The sequence below is a fragment of the Chiroxiphia lanceolata genome, chromosome 21 (assembly GCF_009829145.1).
Source record: "Chiroxiphia lanceolata isolate bChiLan1 chromosome 21, bChiLan1.pri, whole genome shotgun sequence".
Lineage (NCBI taxonomy): Eukaryota > Metazoa > Chordata > Aves > Passeriformes > Pipridae > Chiroxiphia > Chiroxiphia lanceolata.
The window spans coordinates 6,033,919-6,057,985 of record NC_045657.1 but is presented as its reverse complement, the minus strand read 5'-3'; the positions used below and the strand labels follow the sequence as shown (position 1 = coordinate 6,057,985).

Genomic DNA, 24,067 nt, shown 5'->3' with positions numbered 1-24,067 from the left:
GCTGTGGGCTAATCTGTAGAGCCATGAGGCCAAGGAGAGGTGGTGGAGTGGCAGAAGCCCCCAGAGTGTACAAAGCAGAAGATGGTGCTCAGTGTTGGCTGGGGAATGTTGTAGTTAACAGGGTTAACTACCCCTCCTCAGGGCTGCTCCCCACTGCCTGCATGGAGACCTGCAGGAAGAGATGGCTGCGAGCTCCTTGCACAGGCAGGATAAGTGCCAGAGGATTACTCCCCCACCCCCGGCACAGTGCAGATCCAGCCATATGGCTCAGTGCTTTGCATCCACCAGAGAAAGAAAATACACTTCTTTTCCAGGAAGCTGACCAGGATCCATCAGCCATTCCAACCGTGGGGTGGAAAGCACAATAACTGGAAGAAAAAAGGGGATGCTGCAGTTACAGCCTGATATTCCAACGTCCTTATTGGTGCTGCACATCTCCTTATGGTGGCTCAATCCTAGAGATGGGTTTTGGCCAGGTGCAGCAATGGTTTGCACTATCACCTGAATTCTTTGTTGCTACCCTGTAGGGAATAACCCACAAGAAGTTCACAGAATCCAGCAGGCAGCAAGCCAGCCTGACTCCAAGCATTCCCTCCATTCGCCTGGACTGCCTCAGCAGCAAGGTAAATTTTCCTGCTCTTGGATACATGTGAAACGAAGCCAACAGATGCATGTGTGGGCTCCCCTAAGGTTGGAAATTGGCACTCACAGCACAAGAAAGCAATTGGCAGAATTATTAGGTCTCAGTTTGCATTTGGAGCACAAATAAACTAATAAAAGGTTTCCCTGTAGCTGTTATGACAAACACCTTCTTCTGCACGGAGATGAAGGTCTGTGGATATGGGAGAAGGCACTGCCATTGTTTTAATTGGGGGCTGTGTGAAATTAGGAGAAATTCATCTTGCTTAAACCTCTTAATCTCCTTTCCTTCTTGTAAGATGTAAAGCGCTACAGGTAAACAAACCTGCCCCAGAGATGACTGGAGTTTCAGTCAAATCATTTGTGTTAAACACAGGCACAGCATTTTGGGAACTCCAGTAATAAAACTCTACTCAAACGGAGAAACATTAACATCAGAATTTATAATAGACATTAGCATAATAATTTATAATAAACACACAGCATGAATACATGCACACTAAAAGATTATAAGGAAGGAGTCTCTGAAAAACAGTCTGGAATATCTGAAAGCAAGTTAGCTGAGCATTTCAAGCTGAACCAGCACTTCACCACCCCCCCCCCAGCAAGATGTTACCAACCACCTTCTACTTCTTGCCTTAGTAAAGCAGAAGAGCTGAATTTCTGAGCTGTGATTCTTCCAGGAAGCCCTGGTCATCCCACTACATACACACATCTTGAGACCAGCTTTCCCAGACACAGCCCACCTGTAGCACTTTTACCCTCAGAGCATAGTTTATGGGACACTGATCACTCCTCCAAGCTGCAGAGCAGCTGTAATGGCTTGTTTACATCAGAATGCTGCCTTGGTTTAACTTAAACAACACATCCTAAGATTTTAAGCTGATTTAGTTCAAAAGCTCTAGAGACACTAGACCTGGACTCGTGTGATTAACCACAGCCGTTACTTGGCTTAGTAAGCACAATAGTAATTAACTCACCTGCATAAAAGTAAAGCCTTTAGGTACATCAGCTGAAACAACGTACAAATTGAAACCTGCAGCCGAGTACAACCCTAGGAAGCCATCAGAGGGTTTATGAGAAAGCACGGGCAGAAACTGAGTAGCTTAAGAGAGACCACAGTGCCCAGAACTGGACTGTTGTGACCTCTCTAAGGTCAGGGCAGTGAACTCCCACTCTGGCTCCAACCCTGCACTGGGGAAGGGTAAACAACCCACTCCTGGAGGTGTGCAATGCTTTGTGTGTGTGTTGTGCTTTACCTTAGCAAAGCAAGTCTGGTTCTTCCCTGCCCTGGCACAGGGACAGGTGTGGGAAGAAATGCCCGGTTGTCCTTTGTGAAGGCTGGTGGGCATTGCCCTGACCTTAGAGAGGTCACGACAGTCCAGTTTTGGGCACTGTGGTCTCTCTTGAGCTACTCAGTTTCTGCCCGTGCTTTCTCATAAACCCTCTGATGGCTTCCTAGGCTTGCACTTGGCTGCAGGTTTCAATCTGCACGTTATTTCAGCTGACATACATAAAAAAAGTCTTTACTTCTGTGCAGGTGAGTGTTCATATTTTCCAGCCACTGATCTTAACCATCCACACAAGAGAAGGCATCCTGGAAGGGAGACACGGGGCGTGCATAAAGCCCCCTTTATCCCCGTAGCACAAGGAGAGCGAGCAAACCACATGGGCTGGGACTAACATCTGGAATCGCTACGTGGGAGCCAAGAGGCACAGAAAAGCGACAGCATTCCTCAAGTTTCCATGCGGGGTAGGGAACCTTCCTTTCCCCCGCGCAACCCCATCCGTCAGCCCCTGCTTCCTGCCAAACTCCGGCCTTCCCGGCAGCCAGCAAGCTCCTCCCTCGAGTCTAGTTAGCTTTCCACTGCCACGTCAAGTGAGGCAGAAGGACAGAAGGGAAGCAAGAAGGGAGGGAGCAAAAACCAGAAGAGGGAGGGAGGCTCAGCAATGCCAGGGTGTAGTGGGGGGAGAAAGAGGGGATGTGGATTGCTCCTGCAGCAGCCAGAGGTGAGCTGCAAAGGCAACTGGCCAAGGTTGCCTCCTGAAACTCTGTCAAAGGACCTTTTGGAGGACTTGGAAGCAAGGGCTGGTCCTGTTTGAGCTTTGCTCTGGACCTGCTGGTCTACAGGACAGAAGGAGATGAGGGGCCTGAGGATCCTCCCACACAGCTCCAGGGGGAAGAAAAGGAGTTGAATGAAGCAACAAGTTCTGCACACCTGGGTGACAGCCAAGACTTCACAGCATTTCCTTCTCAAACTGCAGTAATTGATCTTTACTTTTTTTTTTTCTTCTTTCCAAAAAGGTGCAGCATACCCCAGGTAGAAGCCAGGTACGAGCCCGACACCAGCACTGGAAGAGGAAGGCGCTTGGAAGCTGATTTTAAGATTTTAAATTGGAAACATGCAGAAAGCAACATTTCTTCTCCCCAGCTGCCAGAGGAGGATGTTTTTCCAATCAGGACTTGGACTTTCTTTCACCCCCAACTCTGCCCCGCACAACCCCATCCCAAAAGCAGGGAGGGGAAAGGACTAATGAGCTGCTGATAGCCGGAGAGCAGATCCAGAGGCTCCACTCCGTCTGCCCAGTGTTCAGACTACCTGTTCAGGACTACGAGATTGTACAGTAGTCTGCACATTGGTTAGGCTGTGCTGGGATACACCACACACTGCCAGTGCTGCACGGGGACGGCAACACCTGCACGGCAGAGGGACATGCTTGGAGAGGGTGGGCTGTGGGGTCGCTGCATGCAGAGGTCACTCAGCCCTCAGCCTGGGAGGGAATAACCCTTTGGAGCCGTGCCTGATCACCACTTTTACCTGCCTGTTCACCAGCCTACTCACAAACCCCTTATTCCTCTCCATCTCTCTCATCCCACTCCTATTTCTTTCAGCTTCATGTGCTTGTCCCAGGGGTAGCTCTGTTCAGGATGGCTTGTGTTTCACACGCTAAACTCTGCCATAAAATGCAGAAATAGACACACGGGCCTGTCAGAGTTACAACCACGCTGGGCTTTGCTACCTGAGAAGGCAGAATCAGGCACAGAAAGGTGACTGGAGAAAGGAGATATTTCACAGTGTAAAGAATGTTGGTCATTAATACAAAGAAAAACCCACAAAGGATTCAAAGCTGAAGGTTGGATGCTCTGGAAGTTGTGTTTACCTTGATGTTTGTCTGCCAGAGATAGAAGAGAAACAGTGAGTGAAAGGACTGATTAAAACTAAGATAGACATGAGAAAACACGCACTTGTGGGGGAAAAAAAAAAGGAATGAATGAAAGAGCTCCACAGAGGACAAAGAGAAGGAACATGTTCCAGAGAACACCTGAGAGCAGTGTGAAAGCAGGAGAGGAACCACCTCAGAGCAGACCTGCTCCTATGGTCTTTAAAACAAGCTGAATGCAAAAACCTTGCAGCCAGACTCATCACAGCAAGTTTCTAATGACTGGTGGGCATCAGGGCAAAGACAAAAGGATTTCTACCAGCTGAGCTGAGCCTCAAGGACACAGACTGGGGGGCAGGGAGGGCAGAGAAGAGGGGAGTGCATGTGTGTGCAGTGGGGGAACAATCTGAGTATTGATCAATGTGTTTATTTTTAAACTAGAATTGAGTAAGAGAAACTGACAGGTACAGAACAAGCAGCTATCTAGTGACTGTCAATAAGGTCACATCTTCCCCAGGACAGGAGAGAATACATTTCAAGCAAAGGAAAAGGCATGAAGACAAAGTGCTCAAGCACAACTGATGATCAGGAATCAACATGATCGTAGAGAATACGAAGCACCCATCATGCACCTAAAGTACCTAAAACTCTGCATCTACCCCTCTACACACACAGAGGATTCCAATGCACTGGCACTGCATGCAACATATGAATACTTTCACACAAGCAAATAAGGTCATATTCTTCTCATGACTATATGTCACCCGTTCTTACAGGGCCCAAATCTCTAGTACATGATTTACCTGAGTAAGGACAGAAGGTCCCATCTGTATTGTACATTCATACAAATTCCCAAAGGAAGCAGCAGATACATCCATCTATCCAGCTGTGCAAACACTCCAGCACACAGGGGCACACAGGGACTCCAGAAGGAACAGTCACCCCTGCAGAGCACAGGGTGCCAGGTCCCCTCCAGTAGCCAGTGAGCTTTACTAACAGGAACCACAGGACAAGGTTCTCGTCACCAGCAGCTCTATCCCAGCTCACAGACTCTCTTTTCCAGCAGGCAGGAAAGCCCTGCAGAGTCACGGGCACTGGGTATTTCATGAGGGATTCAGGCAAAAGGACTATTTGAATCAAGTTCTTGTCTCGTGTCCATTATGGTGCTTGCTGAGCAGTCAGCATGCTCTGGTGCTGTGCTGCTGCTCCACTGGGACACTGTGGCCTCCCTGAGCAAGGAAATCTCACTCTATATTGCCGGCAATGAGAGCAGGCTCCTCCCCACCTCTTCTTCCCACCACTGGCCTGCAGCATAATCCCAGAGGGTTCAGGAGATGCAGGTACCTCAGGAGGGTCGCCAGGTCTTGGGAGGCCAACTTTCTGTGGGGCCGCTCTCCATGGGGCCAGTGTTGGACTCATTGAAAGGAGACAGGAAGAAAAACAGAGAGCCCAGGAGCACACACACATGCTCTTGGCAGTGAGGCAGAGTGGGGAGCCAACTTTCCACCCCCGCCTGGCCTGCTCTTTCCTTCCCCTCCCATTCCTCACCACACTCCTTCAGGCCCCTCCAGAGCATCAACAGCCATATATCCCTGCTAACATGTGATGCTGGGCCCTTTAAGACATTTCAAGTTTCAGTTCCTTTCTTCAGAGGCAAAGGGAAAACAAGCCAGCGCTGCGGAAAGACTGGTATTTCACTAATGGGGTCCAGATGTCTTCATTCCGCAGACTCCGGGTCCTGGCTTGTGGAATAGAGCAGGGAGAGACTGTGCCCCCAACCCTCCTGGCTCCAGAGGTGCTAGCCTAGCCTTCACCCTCACCCCACCACACACCACCTCACCCTGCTCTTCCCCCATCACCATGCACAGCTCTGCCACCAGCATTTCCATCCACACCAGACGGATTCAGCTCCCTCTTCGTTCCCTCTGGAAAGCAGCCAGAGCACAGGGAAACTGGGACAAGAGAGCCCACAGAAGTGCAGGGTGGAGCAGACAAAGCCTCCCCCTTCCTCCTGGAGCTTAAGCAAAGAATAACTATGGAGTAGAACCTCTAAAAACACATGAGAACATTTCAGGAGCTGCAGAGGACACAATTTCTCCTCAACTGGTAGAGGAGGAGAGCTCTGGGACAGACATGCAAAGATAACCTTGTCTGAGGGGACCATGCACTGTCAGCAACTCTTGGGGATGGAGCCAGCAGGACTGAGGTTTGGGATGGGAATCCCCATGCTCAAGGCTCTCCAAGCTGCCCCTCAAATGCATCAACTTTTAACCCCATTCAACAACGAACTCCAGGTGGACGTTGCTTTCTTCCTCCCTCACAACAGCCAGTGATCAAGGAGTTGAACTTGGGGAGGAAGCAAATAAAACACACACTTCCCTTTCCCCCCTGCTCCCCCTCAGTGGCAAACAAAGGCTCCTTTCTCAGAGGCAGCTCAGACCTCATCAGTGCTGGTTCTCTGTGTTTAAGAGACCGAAGCTGGCAGGGAACTGTTTTCATTAGGCAGCTCTACCTCTTGCTATGCAGAAGGGAAATGGTGCAGACCTCCAGTTGCTATTGACCCCCAAGGCTGCCCTCCCTCAGGAGGAGAGGGAGGTCCAATCCCCATCTCAGGCAACTGGAATCTATCAACAGTTTATACATCCCCACTGCAGCCCGTCCTCCCTCCCACTCCCCGGGGGAAGAACAGGGAATTTTGATCATCTCTGTAATACAGATGTAGCAGCTGGCTTTGATTAAACTACTTGATGTTTATAACCACTCAACCTGCATATGCAGGCTAGAGGAGAGGGACGCCTCCCCAGGCAACTCTGAACACAAAGGGCAGGGGGGTCTTTTAGCAGAGACGCACAGATTTAGGGAAAGACATTTCAATGCCTGGGTCTTTAATTAGGAAATTGCTGCCTGCTCATCCATAGCAGCACAGCAGCCGTCTCCATGCAGAAAGCAATATTTAGAGGCTGATTCATCACTGTATTTGTCATCATTTCTACCTGCCGAGAAAGAAACAGGCCCACTGATAGGAGCTAGACAAGGAGCCAGGCCTGGCTGCAGCTCCCAGGCACGACACTGGAACAGTGCCTTGGAACACCTGAGGGACACAAACCACAATGAGAGGCAGAGCAGTTTCTTTATTTGCAATCTGAAGTCCTGCTCAACTGAGAACGTATGACTACATCATACCAGACATTTTTCATCCCCCAGCACACTGAGGGGACTAAACCTTTCGATTGTGTTCTCACCAGAACCATCCAGCTATTCTTTCTCTTTTCAAAGTAATTAAAAAAGACAATTAGCTACCTTTGTCTTGCACTGGAAGCAACACACTGTTGACAGTGATTTCAGCTGGGACAATTCTGTCAGCTTATATCAATTCCCACTGAAGCAGAAAGACACTACAGTACGATGCCAGAATTTCTAATATTCAAGATTTTCAGGCAACTCTACAGAGTAGGTCCATGTTCCTACCAATGATACTCCATGTTCCTGTCAGTGATATTCCACACATCACTGTACTTTTGACCAGCAGAACTCTAAACATTTCCATACAATTTTACAAATAGTGCATTAACTGGCATATTCAATACAGAAATATTAAAAATACATTCCTGCTTTGCATGTTCAACAGCTGAACCCTAGAAAGTAATTTACTCAAAGTCAGAAGGAACCAGCACCTGAGTTGCAGCTTCAGGTCCACAGCTCCTGTTGCTGTGCTCAGAAAGGAGAGACCTGTTTTCTTGTGACCAGGAGATACACAAAATCCTCTGCCTTCAGAAAACTCACTGCTGCCCCACAAATACCAAAAAGTCCAAGTCTTGGAACTAACCCATCACACCCTTAATGATCACAGCTGCCACAGCAAAACAAATAAAGGTCAAATTCATTCCAAGTGTCTGTCAACTTTCTGCTGAGCCAGAGCTTCATGCATAAATATTACTCCTCGTGCGTCAAAAAAGCCACACGCACATCAATCCAGAAATGCTCAGCAGTGCTGAGGCCACGGGGAGCCTGGCCCAAAGATAGTTTCAGCCTGTGTCACAAGCTGCAGACAGCACGCAGAAGATGCATCTGTAATGCCCAGTTATCTGAAAGGCTGGTCCTCATCGGATGCCCAGGACTCCAGTGGCAGAGTTGAGCTACTCACCTCATCATCCTTGTACCAGGAGAGGTTCTCCGCTGTCAGGACAAACCAATACTCCTTGGAGCCACCCTTCATGATCCCAATGTTGTTGATGGTGAGCCAGCCCTTTCTGATCACCTGAGGGGGTGGAAGCAGTTGAGCATTAACAAGGACAACAACTCCTGGCCTCAGGCAACAGAGGAGAGATCAGAGGGTATCCCAACACAGAGTAGTATGGAAAGACAAGGAACACCGTGCTCTCTGCTGCTGCCAGAAGAGCCCCCCATTCAACTGGCCAGTGAAGGTCCTTGCCTCAAAAGGGCCAGGAACAGCATAAAAAGGACGCAAGAAGGAACCTGGCAGTGCTGTGCATTTTACCCTCTGCCAAGAGGAAAGAGATGCAGGAAGAACTGCATCAAGAGTGCCTTAGACACTGACACAACCTACAAGCACCAAATCACAGCAAAACACCCAGAAAAGGCCATGCCTAGAGAGAACCAGGACACCAGCACACCTTTCAGCACTCTGCAGGTGTGGAGTGCTTCACTCAGAGGTGGAGGGGAACCACTTCGAGACATGGGCAAGCAACCCAGAAAGAACTGAGTTTAGTGAAAGGAGACACTAAGGATAAGAGAACAAAATGGTGCATCTGGAATTCATACTGTGGACTTCAGCACACCCAGGTATTTGAGCAGTTATATTAATCTAGGGCAAATCAAGCTCCTTGAAGTTTAGTCTGTAAAGAAGCCAGGCTATTGTTCTCTAATAACTCCTATTCACCAAGTGCTGGTTTAGAACCTCACACATGAAGTAATCAAATGCAGCTATGCACAGCTTAAATGCATCAGCTTTTATATGTATTAGTGCACTGTTCACACCCCAAAATATCTGCATGCATTATGTGTGTACCTTGTTGTACAGATACTCCTGATGAAAATGACCTGGCATTGAAAAAACACGGGACTGCACTGCATATTATCAGGTTGCAGTGTGTGAGCAGCCTGATGCAGAGGTACAGGATCCTTTTAATTGGCAATTTACCCTATAAAGGCAAATGTAGGAGCCTCGAACCTTCATCTTATGCCTTCTAAGCTCGAGCTAGTCCTACTCTCCCTGTGGACAGGAGGGGGCAGTGGAACAGAACCACACATCCTTGGATTGCTGCTTTTCATCTCCACCCACTCAAAGATGCACCAGCAGTTCTGAGTTTTTCCTCAACATACTACCTTGTCACCTCATCTCTGCTTTGGCTGTGTCTAATGTCAGCTGCCCTCCTCTGCCCACTGGGCAGCAGAAGGAATAATCTGTTTATGCCCTGTTCTTGCCTTCCCAGATGCAACATTAATGTTCATTAGCACACCCTGCTGAGTGGCCTTCTACTCACCAGGATCTCATCCTGCAAAGGGGAACCATAGCAACAGCAGCAGAGCAGAGAGCAGGAGAGGAGCAAAGAGAGGAGAGATTGTTACTAGGAAAACTGGAGCAGGAGAAGAGAGGCTCAAAAATAAAATAAATTGGAGGCTGGTACCAAATCTTTTACCCCAGGTGTTAACAAAAGCAACCCCCATCCCGAAATAAAGTCTGTTAACAGAAAGCCAAAACGCTTTACAGGTAGATCCAGAGTTTGCCCTTTGCTCTCTTTTACACTCAGCTCTTCTGTCAGGTGCACTGCAGAGGATGGAATTCCCTACAGCTGCTCCAAAATGGAGCTGGCCAGCCCCATCTGCCTGCCAACAGTACTGAAACAGTCTGCATGTTCATGTGAAGGGAAAGGTGGTCAAATATTTTGTTATAAAGAGGGTGGATGTCAGGAGTGAATGTCTTTAAAAAACACTAAGTAAAAGCATTTGCTTCCATTCTCTATGAAGCTGCTTGTAAGGCTTTGTTTCTACAAGATCTTTTAGCCTAGATAGCCTTGCCATGTCCCCAGCAAATCTGGGACAAAGTGTCATTAGCCTCTCTTTAACTGTATGTACACTCCTTACAGTTTCTGAAGGATTAAGGGAACTCCTCCCCTCCACTGCTGTCTTCTCCCACGGGTGTGTTCAACACCCTTCATCTCCCTGGACAGAGATTTACACATTTCCAGTGAAATTTTCTGGAAAAGAGTCCATGAACTCTCTTGAAATCCCTTTTCAGAAAGTAGATACCACTGATGGGAAAGACAACTAAAAAGGACAACTCAGTACTGTAACAGTTCAGACCTAGTGTTCTGTACCCCTCAACTTGGCAGAAGGGTTAGCACAGTTAGTGAAGGAACAAACAGGAATTTCCATAACATTAATAGGAATTTCTGCAAGAAAAGCAAGACCAGATGTGGATTACCAAGCCCTCTACAACTCTTTCCCTCCATTGCTGCTAGATGCTCAGTTCCTCCTGACTGCAGGGAGCCTAAAACACTATCCTCCAGTTATAAACAGAGTTTGATGAGTTAAAAAAAAAAAAAAGAGGCAACATAAAAAAAAAAAAAAATAAAATCCAACTTGGAGCACTGCTGCATCCAGCCCAGCACTTGTCCACCTGGTAGCTTCCAGGTAGCAAACACATCCTCCTGGCAGCAGTGAAGGAGATGGAACTTGGCCTACCTGATTGCCAGCTGCCTTCTTCTTGCTCATCTGGCTGCTCCTCTGCTGAGCACTGCAAACAACAGCAGAGACATTCAAAACTTCTCAGGCTCTTCTTGGTCACCTGAATCCTGCTCCCCTTAGGAAGCTGCTACAGTGAGTTCCTGCCCCTCACCACTGGCTTCCAAGCCTTGATAAGCCAGTCTGTTGCCACCTGCTCTACTCATCTTCTCACTCCCACATGAACCACACCTGGGTCACTAACCCTCCACAGCTGCTGCTTTTTTTCCCTTGACACAATCCTAATACTTCAACTCACCCTTCTGTGTATCCTTGCTCTCCTCCCCAGCCTTGCAATATAGAGCCACTAAAATCAAGCAATACTGAGAGCTGCACCATTCTTGGGACCACAGCATCTCCACCAGGGCCTCTGCAACCCACTTACTGGAACAGCTACAGGACAGAGCCACAGGAAACTCATGCAGAGAAGAGGAAGCAATAGGAGGTGGGTGCTTACTTGGCAAAGCCAATGAAATCCTCATGGTTTGTGTTCATGTAAGCCAGCTCGATGTCTATTAGAAGCATGACCTGCCAAACAGAGGCACAGACAGAGCAAGAGTTAGTGACTGACCCTGCTCAAGGGGCAGACAGAGCCCTGCACACTGTTCATCTGATCCCCTCTGCAGCCACACTGCCCCTGGCTCAGGCCCCTCTAACCCAGACTGTCCCTTCCAAAGGTGTCCCCCACCCAACCTCCCCTCTTCCACACGCTCCTGATCCTCACCTGATCCTTGGTCCTGCCTTCTCTCTCCCGGATGTGAGTGGTGACAATCCTCTCCATCTCCTCACGCAGATGAGGGTATTGGCTGAGCTGCAGGAGAGAGAAAACACGTGCACATGGGAAAGGGAGGCACAAAGGGGGCAGCAGCCCCCCACATGTACACATGCACACATACACCCCTGATACCAGATACTCTCGAGGGAAGTGCTAGAAAGCTGGACTTGCAGACGGATTTTTCCAAGTTCCTGGAAGTCTGGGGGCTCAAAGTTCATTTCTGCTTGTTTTGGGCTTCAGAGAAAAAGCTCTTTTCACTCTTGCAGCAACCTTTCTGCCTCACCACAAAACCCAGCACACTGTTCCTGGCACGAGGCTCTGGGCAAACCCCAGGTGTAAATGCCCTGCTTCTTGCTTGTTGGGTTTTTCCTGTTAAAGTGACTCTTTTCTCTAGATGCTCAGCAACTCAGTGCAATAGGCTAAGCAGGTGAATGGCCTGTTGGTACAACCTGCTGAATTCTATGGGAAGTCTACCTGGGAAGTGAAGTGGATTTCAATCCCTATTTGCTGAGGCACTAAGTGAAAGCATCTGGGCCACTCCAACATGTGCAAGCACAGACAGAGGATCTGAGCAGCTCAAAGGTACATGTCTGTCTCCAACTGCTTCTACCTGTTCTCCACCTGTGCTGGAGCAAGATTACTGCATTCACATTGCACCTACACCACACTTGTTGCCACATTACTGGGGAGAGAATCCTTTCCTGCTCAGAGAGAGAAGCAGAAGGGCTTTACTAGCTGTGGTTCAAAAGAATATCATCTACAGAGATAATAAATGAGCAACACCTCTAGAATCAGTACCTTTAAAGCCCTCTGGGTTTCACAGAGCACCTCCCTTCTTGCCCAGATTCACAAGCCTCTAGTGATTTCCACAGCAGTAAGTCTTTGCCTCTCAGGTCAGGCCCAGCACAGTCAAATGAAAGTAATCCTCCAGATCCAGGATCTAGCCCTTTCTTCCCTACTTCACCCATCCCCTATGAAATAATTTCCCCCATTTTTAATATTACCTTCAATTTGATTACGATGTCAAACACTAACAGTCTCTTATATCCCCCTCCAAAGAGGTACATAAAGAAAAAAAAAAATCTCATTTGCCTACGACCTGTACTGCATTTGTTGTGTTCTTCCCATTTATGAGAACTTCTTCAACTGGTTTGCCCTTTTGTTTTGTATACATAAGTAATTACAACATGCTAGAAGGAACCGCCTCAAAATGTGCATCATCACTACTGGAATCCAGATCCCACACTAACCACCACCAATATTCCTAACATCTGACTAAAAATACTCTCAAACTCTTTCAGCTTCCTTGCAGTCAAGCAAGTTGCAATGGCCCAGAACTGAAATTTGGACAAGATTTGACACTGTCTATTTTTAAATGTGTGGTTTGTTTTGAATGCCACAGAGGCAGGAAAAAACAATTAGTGTTCCCCCCACCACCACCTCATCTTAAAAGCACAAACTGGGTGTTCTCCATGATCTTTATGGTTCAGGCAGCTGGTTGCTTCAGAGACAGACAGGGAAATCTTCCTGTTTCCTTTGGGGGGTTGGCGAAGGATAGATGGGCAAGTTACGACAAACAGAAAAACAGGAAGTTGGAAAACCTTTAAGCAAGTCTCAGCTTCTTTGCTTCAAATTAAAAAAAAAAAAAAAAAAAAAGACAACAACACAGTCAAACAAAAAACGCATCAAACCTCTCCACCACCATCCCAGTCCCAACCAGTACAAATGCACACAAAGTGCAAAACAAGTTGTGGTTTGTTCAGAACCCAGGTCATCCAGCAACACTCATGTGCAAAAATAAACTGACAGCATCAGTGCCCATGCAGGAGCTTCCAACCCCAAGCATGCACAGGAGCAGCGAGGGCGGAGGAAAGAGGAAACAAGCCACAGGATGTGACACCACCAGGGAACATGCAATAGGGTATAGAGTGGCAAGGAGTTATCACCAGCGGGACAAACAGCACCCAGAAATGCCATGACTCTGAAAGACAGGAGAGCAGGCGACCCCTCGAGGGGTAAAGTCTGTCAGCCTGGGATCGTGTCCCAGCTCATGTGGGGTTTCGATCCTGGTTTTAGCTGCATTTGCCTGTTCAGTCAAAATACAAGCTTACAGCCCTCTTTGAAAACCAAATTTATCCCAGTGTCCCTTAGTTCCCCTCTTTGCAGATTCTAGGAGTCCTTGCCAGCACACCAGAGATCAGCTGAAGGGCTGCTGACTTGCAAGACCTTCCTGCACTTGTGAGATGCTGCAGTGCAGCCTGGCACAGAAGGTTCCTGCTTTTGGAAAAACACTGGCTAAAACATTATCCTCCTAAATGTAAGGGCTTTCATGCTTACACCAGCTCTCTGTTGCTTTTGGAGCTACTCTCCACTTAAACAATGGGAAGAAGCTCAGGATCAGGCCAGTCAGAAAACAGCTGTTAATGGCTGTCTTCTTCAGCCCTCAACTTTGTCTAAGAGTCAAGAAATAGTCAACTTTTCATACAGGAAAACTGTACTTCTGCGAACACAGATGGATCCTGTGCTCTTTATTGATAGTCTCATATTATTCCACCTATACAGCTTTATCAACTGTATGTACAATGATTTCTTCACCATCTGGGGTGAAACGAAATAATTGTGAGAGAACAATAACACACAACAGTTCAGGACAGCAACAAACCAAGGCTACAGGACTGTTAAGCTAATTCAAGAGGTGTTAGCCCAAGCAGCCTTCCTTTCCAAGAAGCCTTGCAGGACTTCTGGTGAGTTTAAAGGTTTTTGTCATCTGAAAGGCAGCATCAGTCCACAACACAGCAGGCTGGGTATTACCTTACAATTAGCATCAGTCCTAAAGTAGCCTTTTCCAGATGCTCCCCCTAATAGCACATGCTCTTGTCCATGTCAAGCAGTTAGAGCTATAACATGCAAAATAAATATTGCAAATTAACTGATGTCCCTGGGCAGTTACCACCTTCTGCCATCAGAACCCATCTCAGTCCGGCTGTTCTCCTAAAGTGACCTATGGCACTTTCTACTTTTTCAGAGGAAGGTACAGGCAAGATTAACCTTCTCACTACATGCAGACATTTGACTTTAAGCATCACTAAAAGCCTTCCTTTTATGTTCTAGTACTATTACTACATATTTTCATTCAGGCAGTTATTTTACATCTCTAACATCTGCCTCCCTGGCCTCTGCAGCTTTTATTACAGCCATTAGTCTCCTACTATGTCACTGCTACTATCACCTTCCTTACAGGATTACCCAGGTTGTATCACCTTGGAAAATCCTCACAGGATCCTCCATCACATCATGGATTAAAATCCACAGAGCAAGTGGGTATCCAGCCACTCTATGACATGGTCCAATAGAGAAAGTAGAATTCAACACCCTTGGGGTTTTTCATCATCCTTCTCCCCACCCAGAGCAGACATCACCAGCCAGATACAGAACACAGTGCAAGCAATCAAACCCATCAAAATAAAAAATCCACAGGAGAAACAGGCTGGAAAGGGATTACTCTGTCTCACCACATCAGCCCCCACAATCTGGCAACAGCAGGACTCCTCAACAAATAGACTGGTCAGAGCTCAGGACATGTCAAAGATGTCTCCTTACAGAGGTGGGGATGAGCTCTGCATTTCTAAGTGAGCCAGACCTTATTAGCTCAGCTCTTGCCTTCACTCTGAACCCATATCAATTCTTAACTTCCTTCCCAGTTTAGGGTTGTATGTTGGTGAGTCTGGCTGTAACCCTGGAAGAAGGAAATTGTCATTTTCAAGTCCTAAAACAACCCATGAAATAGTCCTTTCCAACTCAGTTTCCAGTACATACTTCTGCTGCGCCACAGACACGTTTTCGGCCCCTCACTGGTCAATTTAACACCAATTGCCACATCTGCCTTTTTTTTAAGGAGGCATGTGGTGCCCTCTCCTGGAGGGAACCAGCCTGGGAAGCAAAGCCACTCCTGCCCCAGCCTCCAAAGTAGTATTTGACACCTTCCCTATCACTCTCCACCTGCTGCTGCCCTCAGGCTTCACCTCCTGTGGTTCACAGCACGCAAGGAAAAGCATCACACTATTTCCCACTGAGCACGGTCCATGGAGTGAGAGATCAGCAGGAGAATGATGCAGGGGGTGTAATGCCTGGAAAAGCTTTTCTCAAAGCCTTTTGGGATTCTGAATGCCTCTTGCAGAACATCTTGCACCTCAAACTTTTAATCAGCTGTTTTGTTGCAGATGCTACTGCTCAACATTGCTTTGCAGACCACTCATGCTGTGGGGATGGGAGGTCTTTTTCTGGCTTTTTATCTTTTTCTAGGGTACTTGGATTTAAGGGGGTCCCAGAAATAACAAGTAAGAAGTTCCAAATGTGCAGGCAGTGGCACAGCAAACAGGTCTTGCAAAGGGTTTGATCCACACTGAGGTGAATGTCACTGAGCCAGACAGAGGTACAGGGTATGCTGGAATATTCCACTGGATCCCAGCTCACGAGCACATCAGTTGTCACCCACTTCTCCTGGCCTGCCTTTAAACTGCTCTTGTACCTGCAGGTTGCTGCTCTCCTTTAGATGCAACTTTATATCCATTCTTTCTCTCTAGTTTTGCTGGAGTTCCTGGTGGTGTTTGTGTTGTGTGGAGAAACAGCGTGGAAGTGTGTGGGAAGCAGGGGGGGGCGGGGGCATTAACCTTTCTTTGATTTTTTTGTTTGTTTGTTTCTTTACCTTTTCGCTACACTTTCTGATGGTGGATGTGAGCTCACTCACTACCATATCCACACACTTCAGACTTGGCTCCTTCAACTTCTGCACCTGCTTTTTCACTATGGCTTCAAAAGCGAGGTCAGGCGTGAAGAGACCCGTTCTGCATGGCAGGGGAAGGGTGGGAGGAAGCAACGAGGAAGAAGAAAGCAAAGCAGAGAAAGAGCAGGAAGGAGGAAGAAAGAAGGAAGGAGAAGGGAAAAGAGAGAAAACACAAGGCAAAATGAGAAGTGAGATTTTGGTTCATTCCATTAGTTTATTGAACCAGGTGAGCATTGCTATGGGGCCTGTGCACTGCCAAGTATCAGGAGAGTCTACAGGCAAATGGAAGTGGCAAAGGGGAAAGGGGTAGGAGCAGCTGGGCCAGTGAAATGGTGAGCTGTCAAGAGCCAGATGAATGGATGGAACTCCCCCAGGGATCAAGTGACCTCTTCTTGAAGAAAAGCTTCTTTGGATTTTAAGACAAAGCTGCTTGCCACGGTGAGCCACTGCCTCTCTTCCTAGAGGTTCCCCATGTCTCATTTCCCTTTATCCCTGTATCTTATTTCCCTTTCCTTCCCACCACAGTTATCTACCCTTCGAGTTTTCCTTATTCCAAGTGCAGGAAGCCTGAATAGGAGTCAGACTAAGACCTGCAAGAGTCTGTCACCTGTATCTTATTTTGGCAGAACTGAACTGATGCCTCTCAGCTTCAGGGATTCGGGCAAACTGCCCCACTGAGGGAGCATCATTCATCTCACTCACCTTCCCTGCAACATCAGCTTCCTCAGTAAGAACAGATGTACCCAGTATTCAGGAAAATGCAAACTTGCTCCAGGACATCCATAGCTATACAACACATCCTGTAGCCCCAGCAGAATGTAATAAACCTGCAGCATCAGACCCAACACAGGCCTGTGGAGGTTTATAAGGAACTATTAATTTCCACTGATATTAAGTGGCCTGTGTTCTCCATGGTTCCATTAAGGAAAAGCAGAAAGTCCACAGAAACTGAATTTAATAAAATATGGCCAAGATCAATCCAATTCAAGACTACAGCACCCAAAAAAAATTTTTCAGCACTTGACACTTCAGAGCTTCTACCAGGATGCTCTTTGTTACACAATCTGAGTTACTTGTTTTACCATGGACCACTACTGCTTTGCCAGTGCTTTCAAGGAACAACAGCCCCTTGGTATGGGAAGGGGATGCTGCCTTTCCAAAGGAACAGTTAATACAGTCACACCTGGGGTGCCTGCAGCTAACAACAAATCCTGGGATGGCTATAAATAACCACCACCTCATGTAAATCAGGTTTTACCCCTTCACCTCATCTTTCACATCTCTGTGGGTAACACCTGCAAGTCCCCAAGCAACACCAGGATTAAAACACTCTTCAACACGTATTATGGGATGTACAAGCACTCTGCCTTTTAAGAAGAGTTGGAATGTTACAGGATTTGGCTTCACCCAAAGGTCTCTCTCAAGGTGCCAACAACACCCCCTTTGAGCAAAGCAAGGGCATATCTGGAGTTCAGTTCACATCCTCTGGCTCAGCAGCAGTTTCCTACTAACCCAGTTGCCCTGCTAAGCTCAAGATCCAGTTTCCCCCACCAGACTTCTGGGGGGGACCCTGTACAGAAGAAATATATAAGTTAGTCTCTTCCATTACCTGAGTATCACCTGAATGACAAAATTTTGTTTTTTCAGATGCAAAATTGTAACCATGGCTACTAAACACACACAGAGCAAGTCAACCATCAACACCACAGCAGTGGGATCCAAACTGAAATGGAATCCTTTATTCCTGAATCTGTGACATTTTCCCTCCATCCCTGTGGTCTGTTCTCACCCCTTATTTCCCACCCTGCTGTACCCACCACCTGATCACTTGAGAAACCTGCTGCTGTCAGAACAGATGGTTTATTCTAAAATTGTCGGTAAAAAGAGAAAAGAAAAAGAAACAATGAAAAACTAATTAGGAAATGGAGGAAAGGATGCAAAGTGAAAGAATGAATGGGAGGTTTTAAATAGCAACTGATGGATGGAGAACAAATCAAGAGAAGCTTCAGAGGGCATGAAAAAGGAGGGCCCTTCTGATCCAGTTAGCAGGTGACTCTGGATACTTGGCAGCCCGAGGGCCTGTGCTTACCTGTCGACAGGCTCTAATGGCAACTTTCTGGGTGCTCCCCACAGTCACACACCCCAAGAGAGGACAGCAGGACAGAAAAAGGAAACTCCTCCAGCACTCTAGAAACCTGAGCAATCTCTCATTGCATCCACTTTGCTCCCCCAGTCTGGCCTGGGGGGCAAAGCAAGAGCCTGCATGCCTGAGCCCTTCTACAGAGGCTCTTGGCCCTAAGGACCAGGCATTTCTCTCACCACTTGGGCACTTGTCCCCACCCTTGCAGAGGGTGTCAGACTCTCCAGACACCTCCTGCAGTGCCCATTTACCTGCACCTGAAAAGCCAGTGGCGATTCCAGTCTCCAGTGCCCACACCACCATCCTAACTGAGGTGCCTTTTCACCAGCACCCAGCCCTGCCTGAAGGAGCAAGCCATGGTTGAGAAGAATGGCACTTGTCATCTTATCTTGCTGCCTTTCAACCTCGGGAACAAGAGCTGACACATCCAAAGGGCAGATTCAAAGCAGGTTCCCTCCCTCAACCCTACCAAATAAGAGTATGGATCCCAAAGGGCAAAGCCTGAAGCACTGACTCTCTCAAAGAGAGTAGGAGGAGCCCAGAAGTTGATGAACACTTCTAACTTGCTTCTTCTCAGCCATGTGCTGCTCTTTCAGAACAGGATATGGACCAAACCAGCCAGAAACCAAGCCAAACACCACAGGAACATTTCCTCGAGGTACAGCCCACAGCTCTAAGGGCTGTAGCCTCTAAATTTCAGCCCCATACACCCTCTGGACAGCGCTCAAGGGCTAGTCTGGGATTACCCTCTCACTTCCACAAGAACAGATGGGGAACAAAATTTAAATCCCAGTTTCCTCCCACTTAGAAAATAAACCCAGATAATAAATTTAAAGTCAAACATACAGAAACACCCTTGGTTTTTGAAGGGAACCAGGAATCGTGCTACAAAGGGGTGGCCACACATCTCCAGCACCCTTCAGACCTAAAAGATTCGGGGAGCAGGGCCACGGCCCATGTCCCAGGGCATTTCCCTTCCCTGTTTGGCTTGTTGGCTGGATCGCTCCAGGGCTGGTACTGCTCAGGTCTAGTCATGCTGAGGAGGTGGGTTAAAACACCAAGTGTGGCTGCAGGCAAGTCCCTGCCCAGGTCACGATGCTGCGCCGCAGCCAGCGAGCGGGTGGAAGGTGCCAACTCCATGCTGCCTCTGGTTACCTTCTTGGTGCACTGTCTAACAGTATTGATTAACTCCGAAATGACCATGTCCACGCATTTCAGGCAAGGCTCTTTAATCTTCTTCACCTGCTTTTCACAATGGTCTCAAAGGCCATGTCGGGTGTGAAGAGACCGGTTCTAAACACCCAGGGTGGGGACAAGACAAGGCAGGAGGGGGAGAAGGGGCAAGGAGAATGTCACAGCGTTACACACACGTCTTGGAGCAGGCACAGCCACCACTAAAACCCAGGACACGGGGCTGGGGAGTGTCATGTCCCCTGGGACAAGCCCTGACTGCAGTCTATGGAAAGTGAGAGATGCTTGGCACTTCCCAGGAAGGCTGTGCTGAGGGCAGAATGGATCTTAGCTGGACAGCCATGGCCAGGTCACCATTTCACCTCAGCCACCAAGCTTATGGGTGGCAGGGACTGGCCCCTCCACAGTGTATCTGACCTCAGGGTTGTGCAGCAGATGGGAGGCCTTCTCTGGGAGATTTTCTCAATGGTTGGGACACTAACATGTCTGATTCCCTTTATGAAACTCAGCTGGTGATTGAGCAAGAGAAAGGAATGAAAATAAATCTAAACCTTTCGTTTTGCATCCCAGCGTGCACAAAGGGCTCCTGCAGGCATCGGACCCTCCTCACCTCCCCAGGAGCTGCACAACTCAGGGACACTCAGGGCTGTGCTTTCTGACAACTCACCACCACTAAGGGGAACACAAACCTGTTTGCTAACCATGCCCTGGGGCCAGTGGCAGCCTGGTGATGGGCGACCCCATGTTCCCTCAGATCTCTAGGGGAGGAGGTTCTCAGCACCAACACCCATTTTGAATAACTAACTACTGGCTAGCGTGAAAATCAATGTTTAGTTTTAACTAAATAAAGGACTAGTATGGGCTTGCATCCTCTTTCTACCCTTAGTATGTCAAGGCCCAAGAAGGATGGAAAAAATGTCAGGTCACCCAGGCTTTTACCTTTTAGGCTTCTGTGACTCTCACATGGGAAGAGAAAGCAAATTGACTTGGATGATTGTCCCTACTCCCAGATTCAAGTCAACTGGAATGGTCCAAGAAGGTTATCCCTCCCCTTTGGCTGACCTACCGTACCTCTGAAGTCTTCACTCCATTTGGAAGGTCCTAGGAGGTATTACAAGGCTTTGTAGCCAAAGGTCTGCCTAGTGTGTGATACGTGCCTGATACCATGGATGTTCTTGATGGCGTAGCTGATCTCCCGCCGCAGCTCCTTCTCATCAAACTCCATCTGCACCAAGAGAGAATTTTATCGGAATTTTTTTTTTTTTGACACTTATTTGCACCACCCCAGGACACAGCAGGATGCTTTAACAGAGGAGAGGTCCCATGCCAGCACTATCATGTGACAGATAAGATATCAGCCCAAGCGTTGCATACAGAGCCCAGCCATAAAGCTTCTGTTGCCAGTGCTGGACATCTTGGACACATGAACAGCTAAGGACCTACATTTACAGATGCCAAGCTCCAGCTGCTCTCAAGGAGCTTCTCTGACATAAAGCAACAGGACTGAAGTGCTAGATGGCTTTCTAAAACAAACTGTTTTGCCTCCCAAGATCTTGGCAGCTGTTTTTTTCAGTGAACACCACAAATGGATAATACATTTTTGTGTGTGTGAACTGTAAGTCTAATACAAGGCAGACCCTTGTATTTCATTAAAATGTTCTCATCTTGTTCAAATGTGAAAAAAAGGAAGCAAAACGCAGAAAATCCCGAAGTAGAAAGATCTGGCTTTCAAGTTTGTTACAACTGACATTAAAATAAAAGATTTTCAGAACCCCTTCTGATCAGGTTGGTGTACTTTGCCACCCAAAAAAACCCATCATTCAGTAAAAATCCTCTTCCACTGCTAAGACAGGAGAACAGTTGCTACACTGTTCCCACCTCTAGGCCATTGACAGGGCATTGACAGAAGTAATCCCAGGTATACCAACACTCTTTTTTCCACTTCTTGGATATCTGTTAGAGCAACTTTAGATCTAGACTGATGCTCAGGATCAGTGAAGTACAAGTTTCAGCACCATTCACACTATGTGAAATTCAGTCACAGAAGCTTTGACACAACATATCTGCAAGGGCATTCAGGCATTGATTTACTATTGGTTGTTTTAAAGTGATTTTGCACACTTAATTTAGCATTTAGGAACTAAGCCAAAGAAATACTGTCATTTAGCTCAGAGGAAGTTAAGTTCTGTCACAAGAATAGGGACAGAGGGAAAAGGTCAGTACTATGGGAAGGTCCCAGTAATGTGGACAAACAATTTAAAAAGGTGATAAAAGGAAAAACCACAAAACAAAGTAGTTGAAGGGAAAATCAGATGATGAAAGACAACAAGAAGAGTAAGGAGACAGACAGAAGAGGTAACAGGCAAGAAGACAAAGCAGATCTCAGCAGCACAGGGAGCAGTACCTTCACCAGCTCAAAGGGGAAGCGCTCGTGGAAGATGCGGTTAATCCTCGCTCCTCCTGACAGCTCATAGGTATCAATTTGGTCTCCAGAGCCCTCAATGCGTTTCTCAAAGTCCACAGCAAACTGCTGGACCATCCTGAAAGGAAACCAACAGCATGAAGAAGCCATGGCTGAGCAGTGCTCTCCAGGGAGGGACACTCAGCCGAGGCCACTCACTGAAGCAGAGCTTTGGTCTTGCGAGCAGGGTCGTCAGGGCGAAAGTTCTTGTACTCCTCCACCTCCTTCTCAATGGAAAGGAGCTGGCTCTGGAGCTTGTTCCGCAGCCCTGGCAGGGTGTCACGGATGTGGTTGGTCAATTGCTGCACGAGAAGAAGGTTTAAGACAATAAACCTCTAGGTAGTTACTGGGAAGAGTTTTCTATCACTACGCTACAAAATAAAGAGGAATGCTCCTCTCTGTGTTCAGTTCTTCTGAGTGGTCCTAACAAAGTCTGTCCTAGGATAGATACCAGTTATGAGCTGAGGGTATCCCACCTCCCCAGCTCCTGCCTATTGCACACCTCTATTCTTGACCTTCAGTTTACCTTCTAGTCTGGTACAAGACTCCAAATCACACAAGTCTCCTGACTCAAACCAAAGAATAAACTTCAATAAAGTATTAGCATTTGCAATTCACACAAGGGTAAAGGCTATTGTGTCTTCAGATGAACCACTGACACCTAAGGTGGTGGCAAAGCCCTTTTTTAACAGGGTGACAAGGCAAGATGGGAGGAGCCAAAACCACTGACGAGGTTGTAATAAGAGGGTTTCCACAGAGCACAGCTGTGGAAAACTCCAGTTTAAAGATGCATATTCCAGTAAGGGGGAAAAAAATGACAAAGTAATTCTTCACTTAAGAGAGTATTTGATGAGAACAGAGAGGGAAGTAACAGTAAGTTGCTACTGTACAAGACGGAAGCTAAGGTGGCCTCAAAAGATGGGATAATGACTACCAGTATCACATTTAAATCAGTCTTTGCAGCTTACTGTTGGGTACAGAGACCAGTTGAAATTTAGAAGGTATCTTTTAACTTAACCAGAAAAACCTTGCATTCTGATAGTGCAAATACCATGAACCAACTACTGATTTTGTACCAGTGCCAGTGGAAGGACAGAGCACTGCTCTGCCTTTGGTGTGCAGGTTCCATTATTGGCCCAATGTGTTTTGCTATATCAGCATTAAAGAAGTCAGGCACATTCCATGGGATTTAGCACCAGAACACCTCTTATGACACTGAGGAGGAAGAGTTCACCAATTTTCACAAGTCTCACTGCAGCAAAGCAATTTAAACTATTATCAGTTTGCTGACCACAAGTTTTAGTTTCTCCTGTATTCTTCCACCTAGGAAGAGCCCTGATGGCCAGCACAGCCAGGGACACCGTGGGTGGCAGCTCTTAACTGTGGACAGTACCTGGTTCAGTACTTTCTGCAGGAAGGGGGTTCCCATGCGGTCAGCCATGTGTCTGTAGGCTGGGTGGGAGAGAAAAAACTTCCTCTCTGCAGCCAGAGCTGCCTGAATGTCCTTCTTGCCATCTATGTCCTTCTGACTTCTGTTGACTACACCAATGTAACCTGCAAGAGTGGGGTCAGAGTCAGATGGTTGCAAGGATGAGGATGTAAATCAGACTCGGACTGAGAAGGAAGTTACCCAGCTGGCAGCACTGCAAAAGGGGGATTCTAGTGGTAACACATTATTAGGGACAGTTGGAAGAGTCTAAAATTAGAATTTCCTCTGAATGGCCCAGGTTCTGATATGCTGGTGTGCAGGGCAGAAATGAGTATGGAACACAGAATTAGCTTATTTATTACTGTTCCCCAAACACAAAGCACACCCCAATCTCATTCATTTCAGACTCTTCTGTGAGAGTCCTTAGGACAGGTTCTTTGCCATGGCTATACACAGCAGCTACTATAGCCCAGAATCATTTCATCTATTTACTATGACAGGGAGGGGAGTCTTTTAGTCAGGAGATCCATTTTTGCTGCTTGCCTTATTAAAAGAAGAAAACAGAAAGTAAAGGTCTACATATGAAGGTCTAAACACTCAAAATATTCCTGTTAACAACCTGATTGATCCCTGTTCCCCAACTTTTCTCAGTTCCAGCTTGGAACAGAAGTGGCTTAACCACAAGTTGTACCAGATGTTATAGGAAGTGGATGCATTGGAGGAAGAGGAGGAGGCCAGGATAT

At 47.3% G+C, this 24,067-nt stretch overlaps 1 protein-coding gene across 1 annotated transcript in view; it reads right to left on the bottom strand.

The window, feature by feature from the left end:
• The window catches only part of DNM1 (dynamin 1), a 66,717-nt gene that overhangs the window by 16,243 nt on the left and 26,407 nt on the right, over positions 1 to 24,067 (bottom strand). Inside the window, 11 exon segments of the mRNA XM_032707995.1 lie at positions 7,946 to 8,059; positions 9,306 to 9,317; positions 10,507 to 10,558; positions 11,003 to 11,073; positions 11,270 to 11,356; positions 19,399 to 19,493; positions 19,496 to 19,536; positions 20,592 to 20,659; positions 21,839 to 21,974; positions 22,055 to 22,197; positions 23,289 to 23,449. Coding sequence (XP_032563886.1) covers positions 7,946 to 8,059; positions 9,306 to 9,317; positions 10,507 to 10,558; positions 11,003 to 11,073; positions 11,270 to 11,356; positions 19,399 to 19,493; positions 19,496 to 19,536; positions 20,592 to 20,659; positions 21,839 to 21,974; positions 22,055 to 22,197; positions 23,289 to 23,449 — 980 coding nt within the window.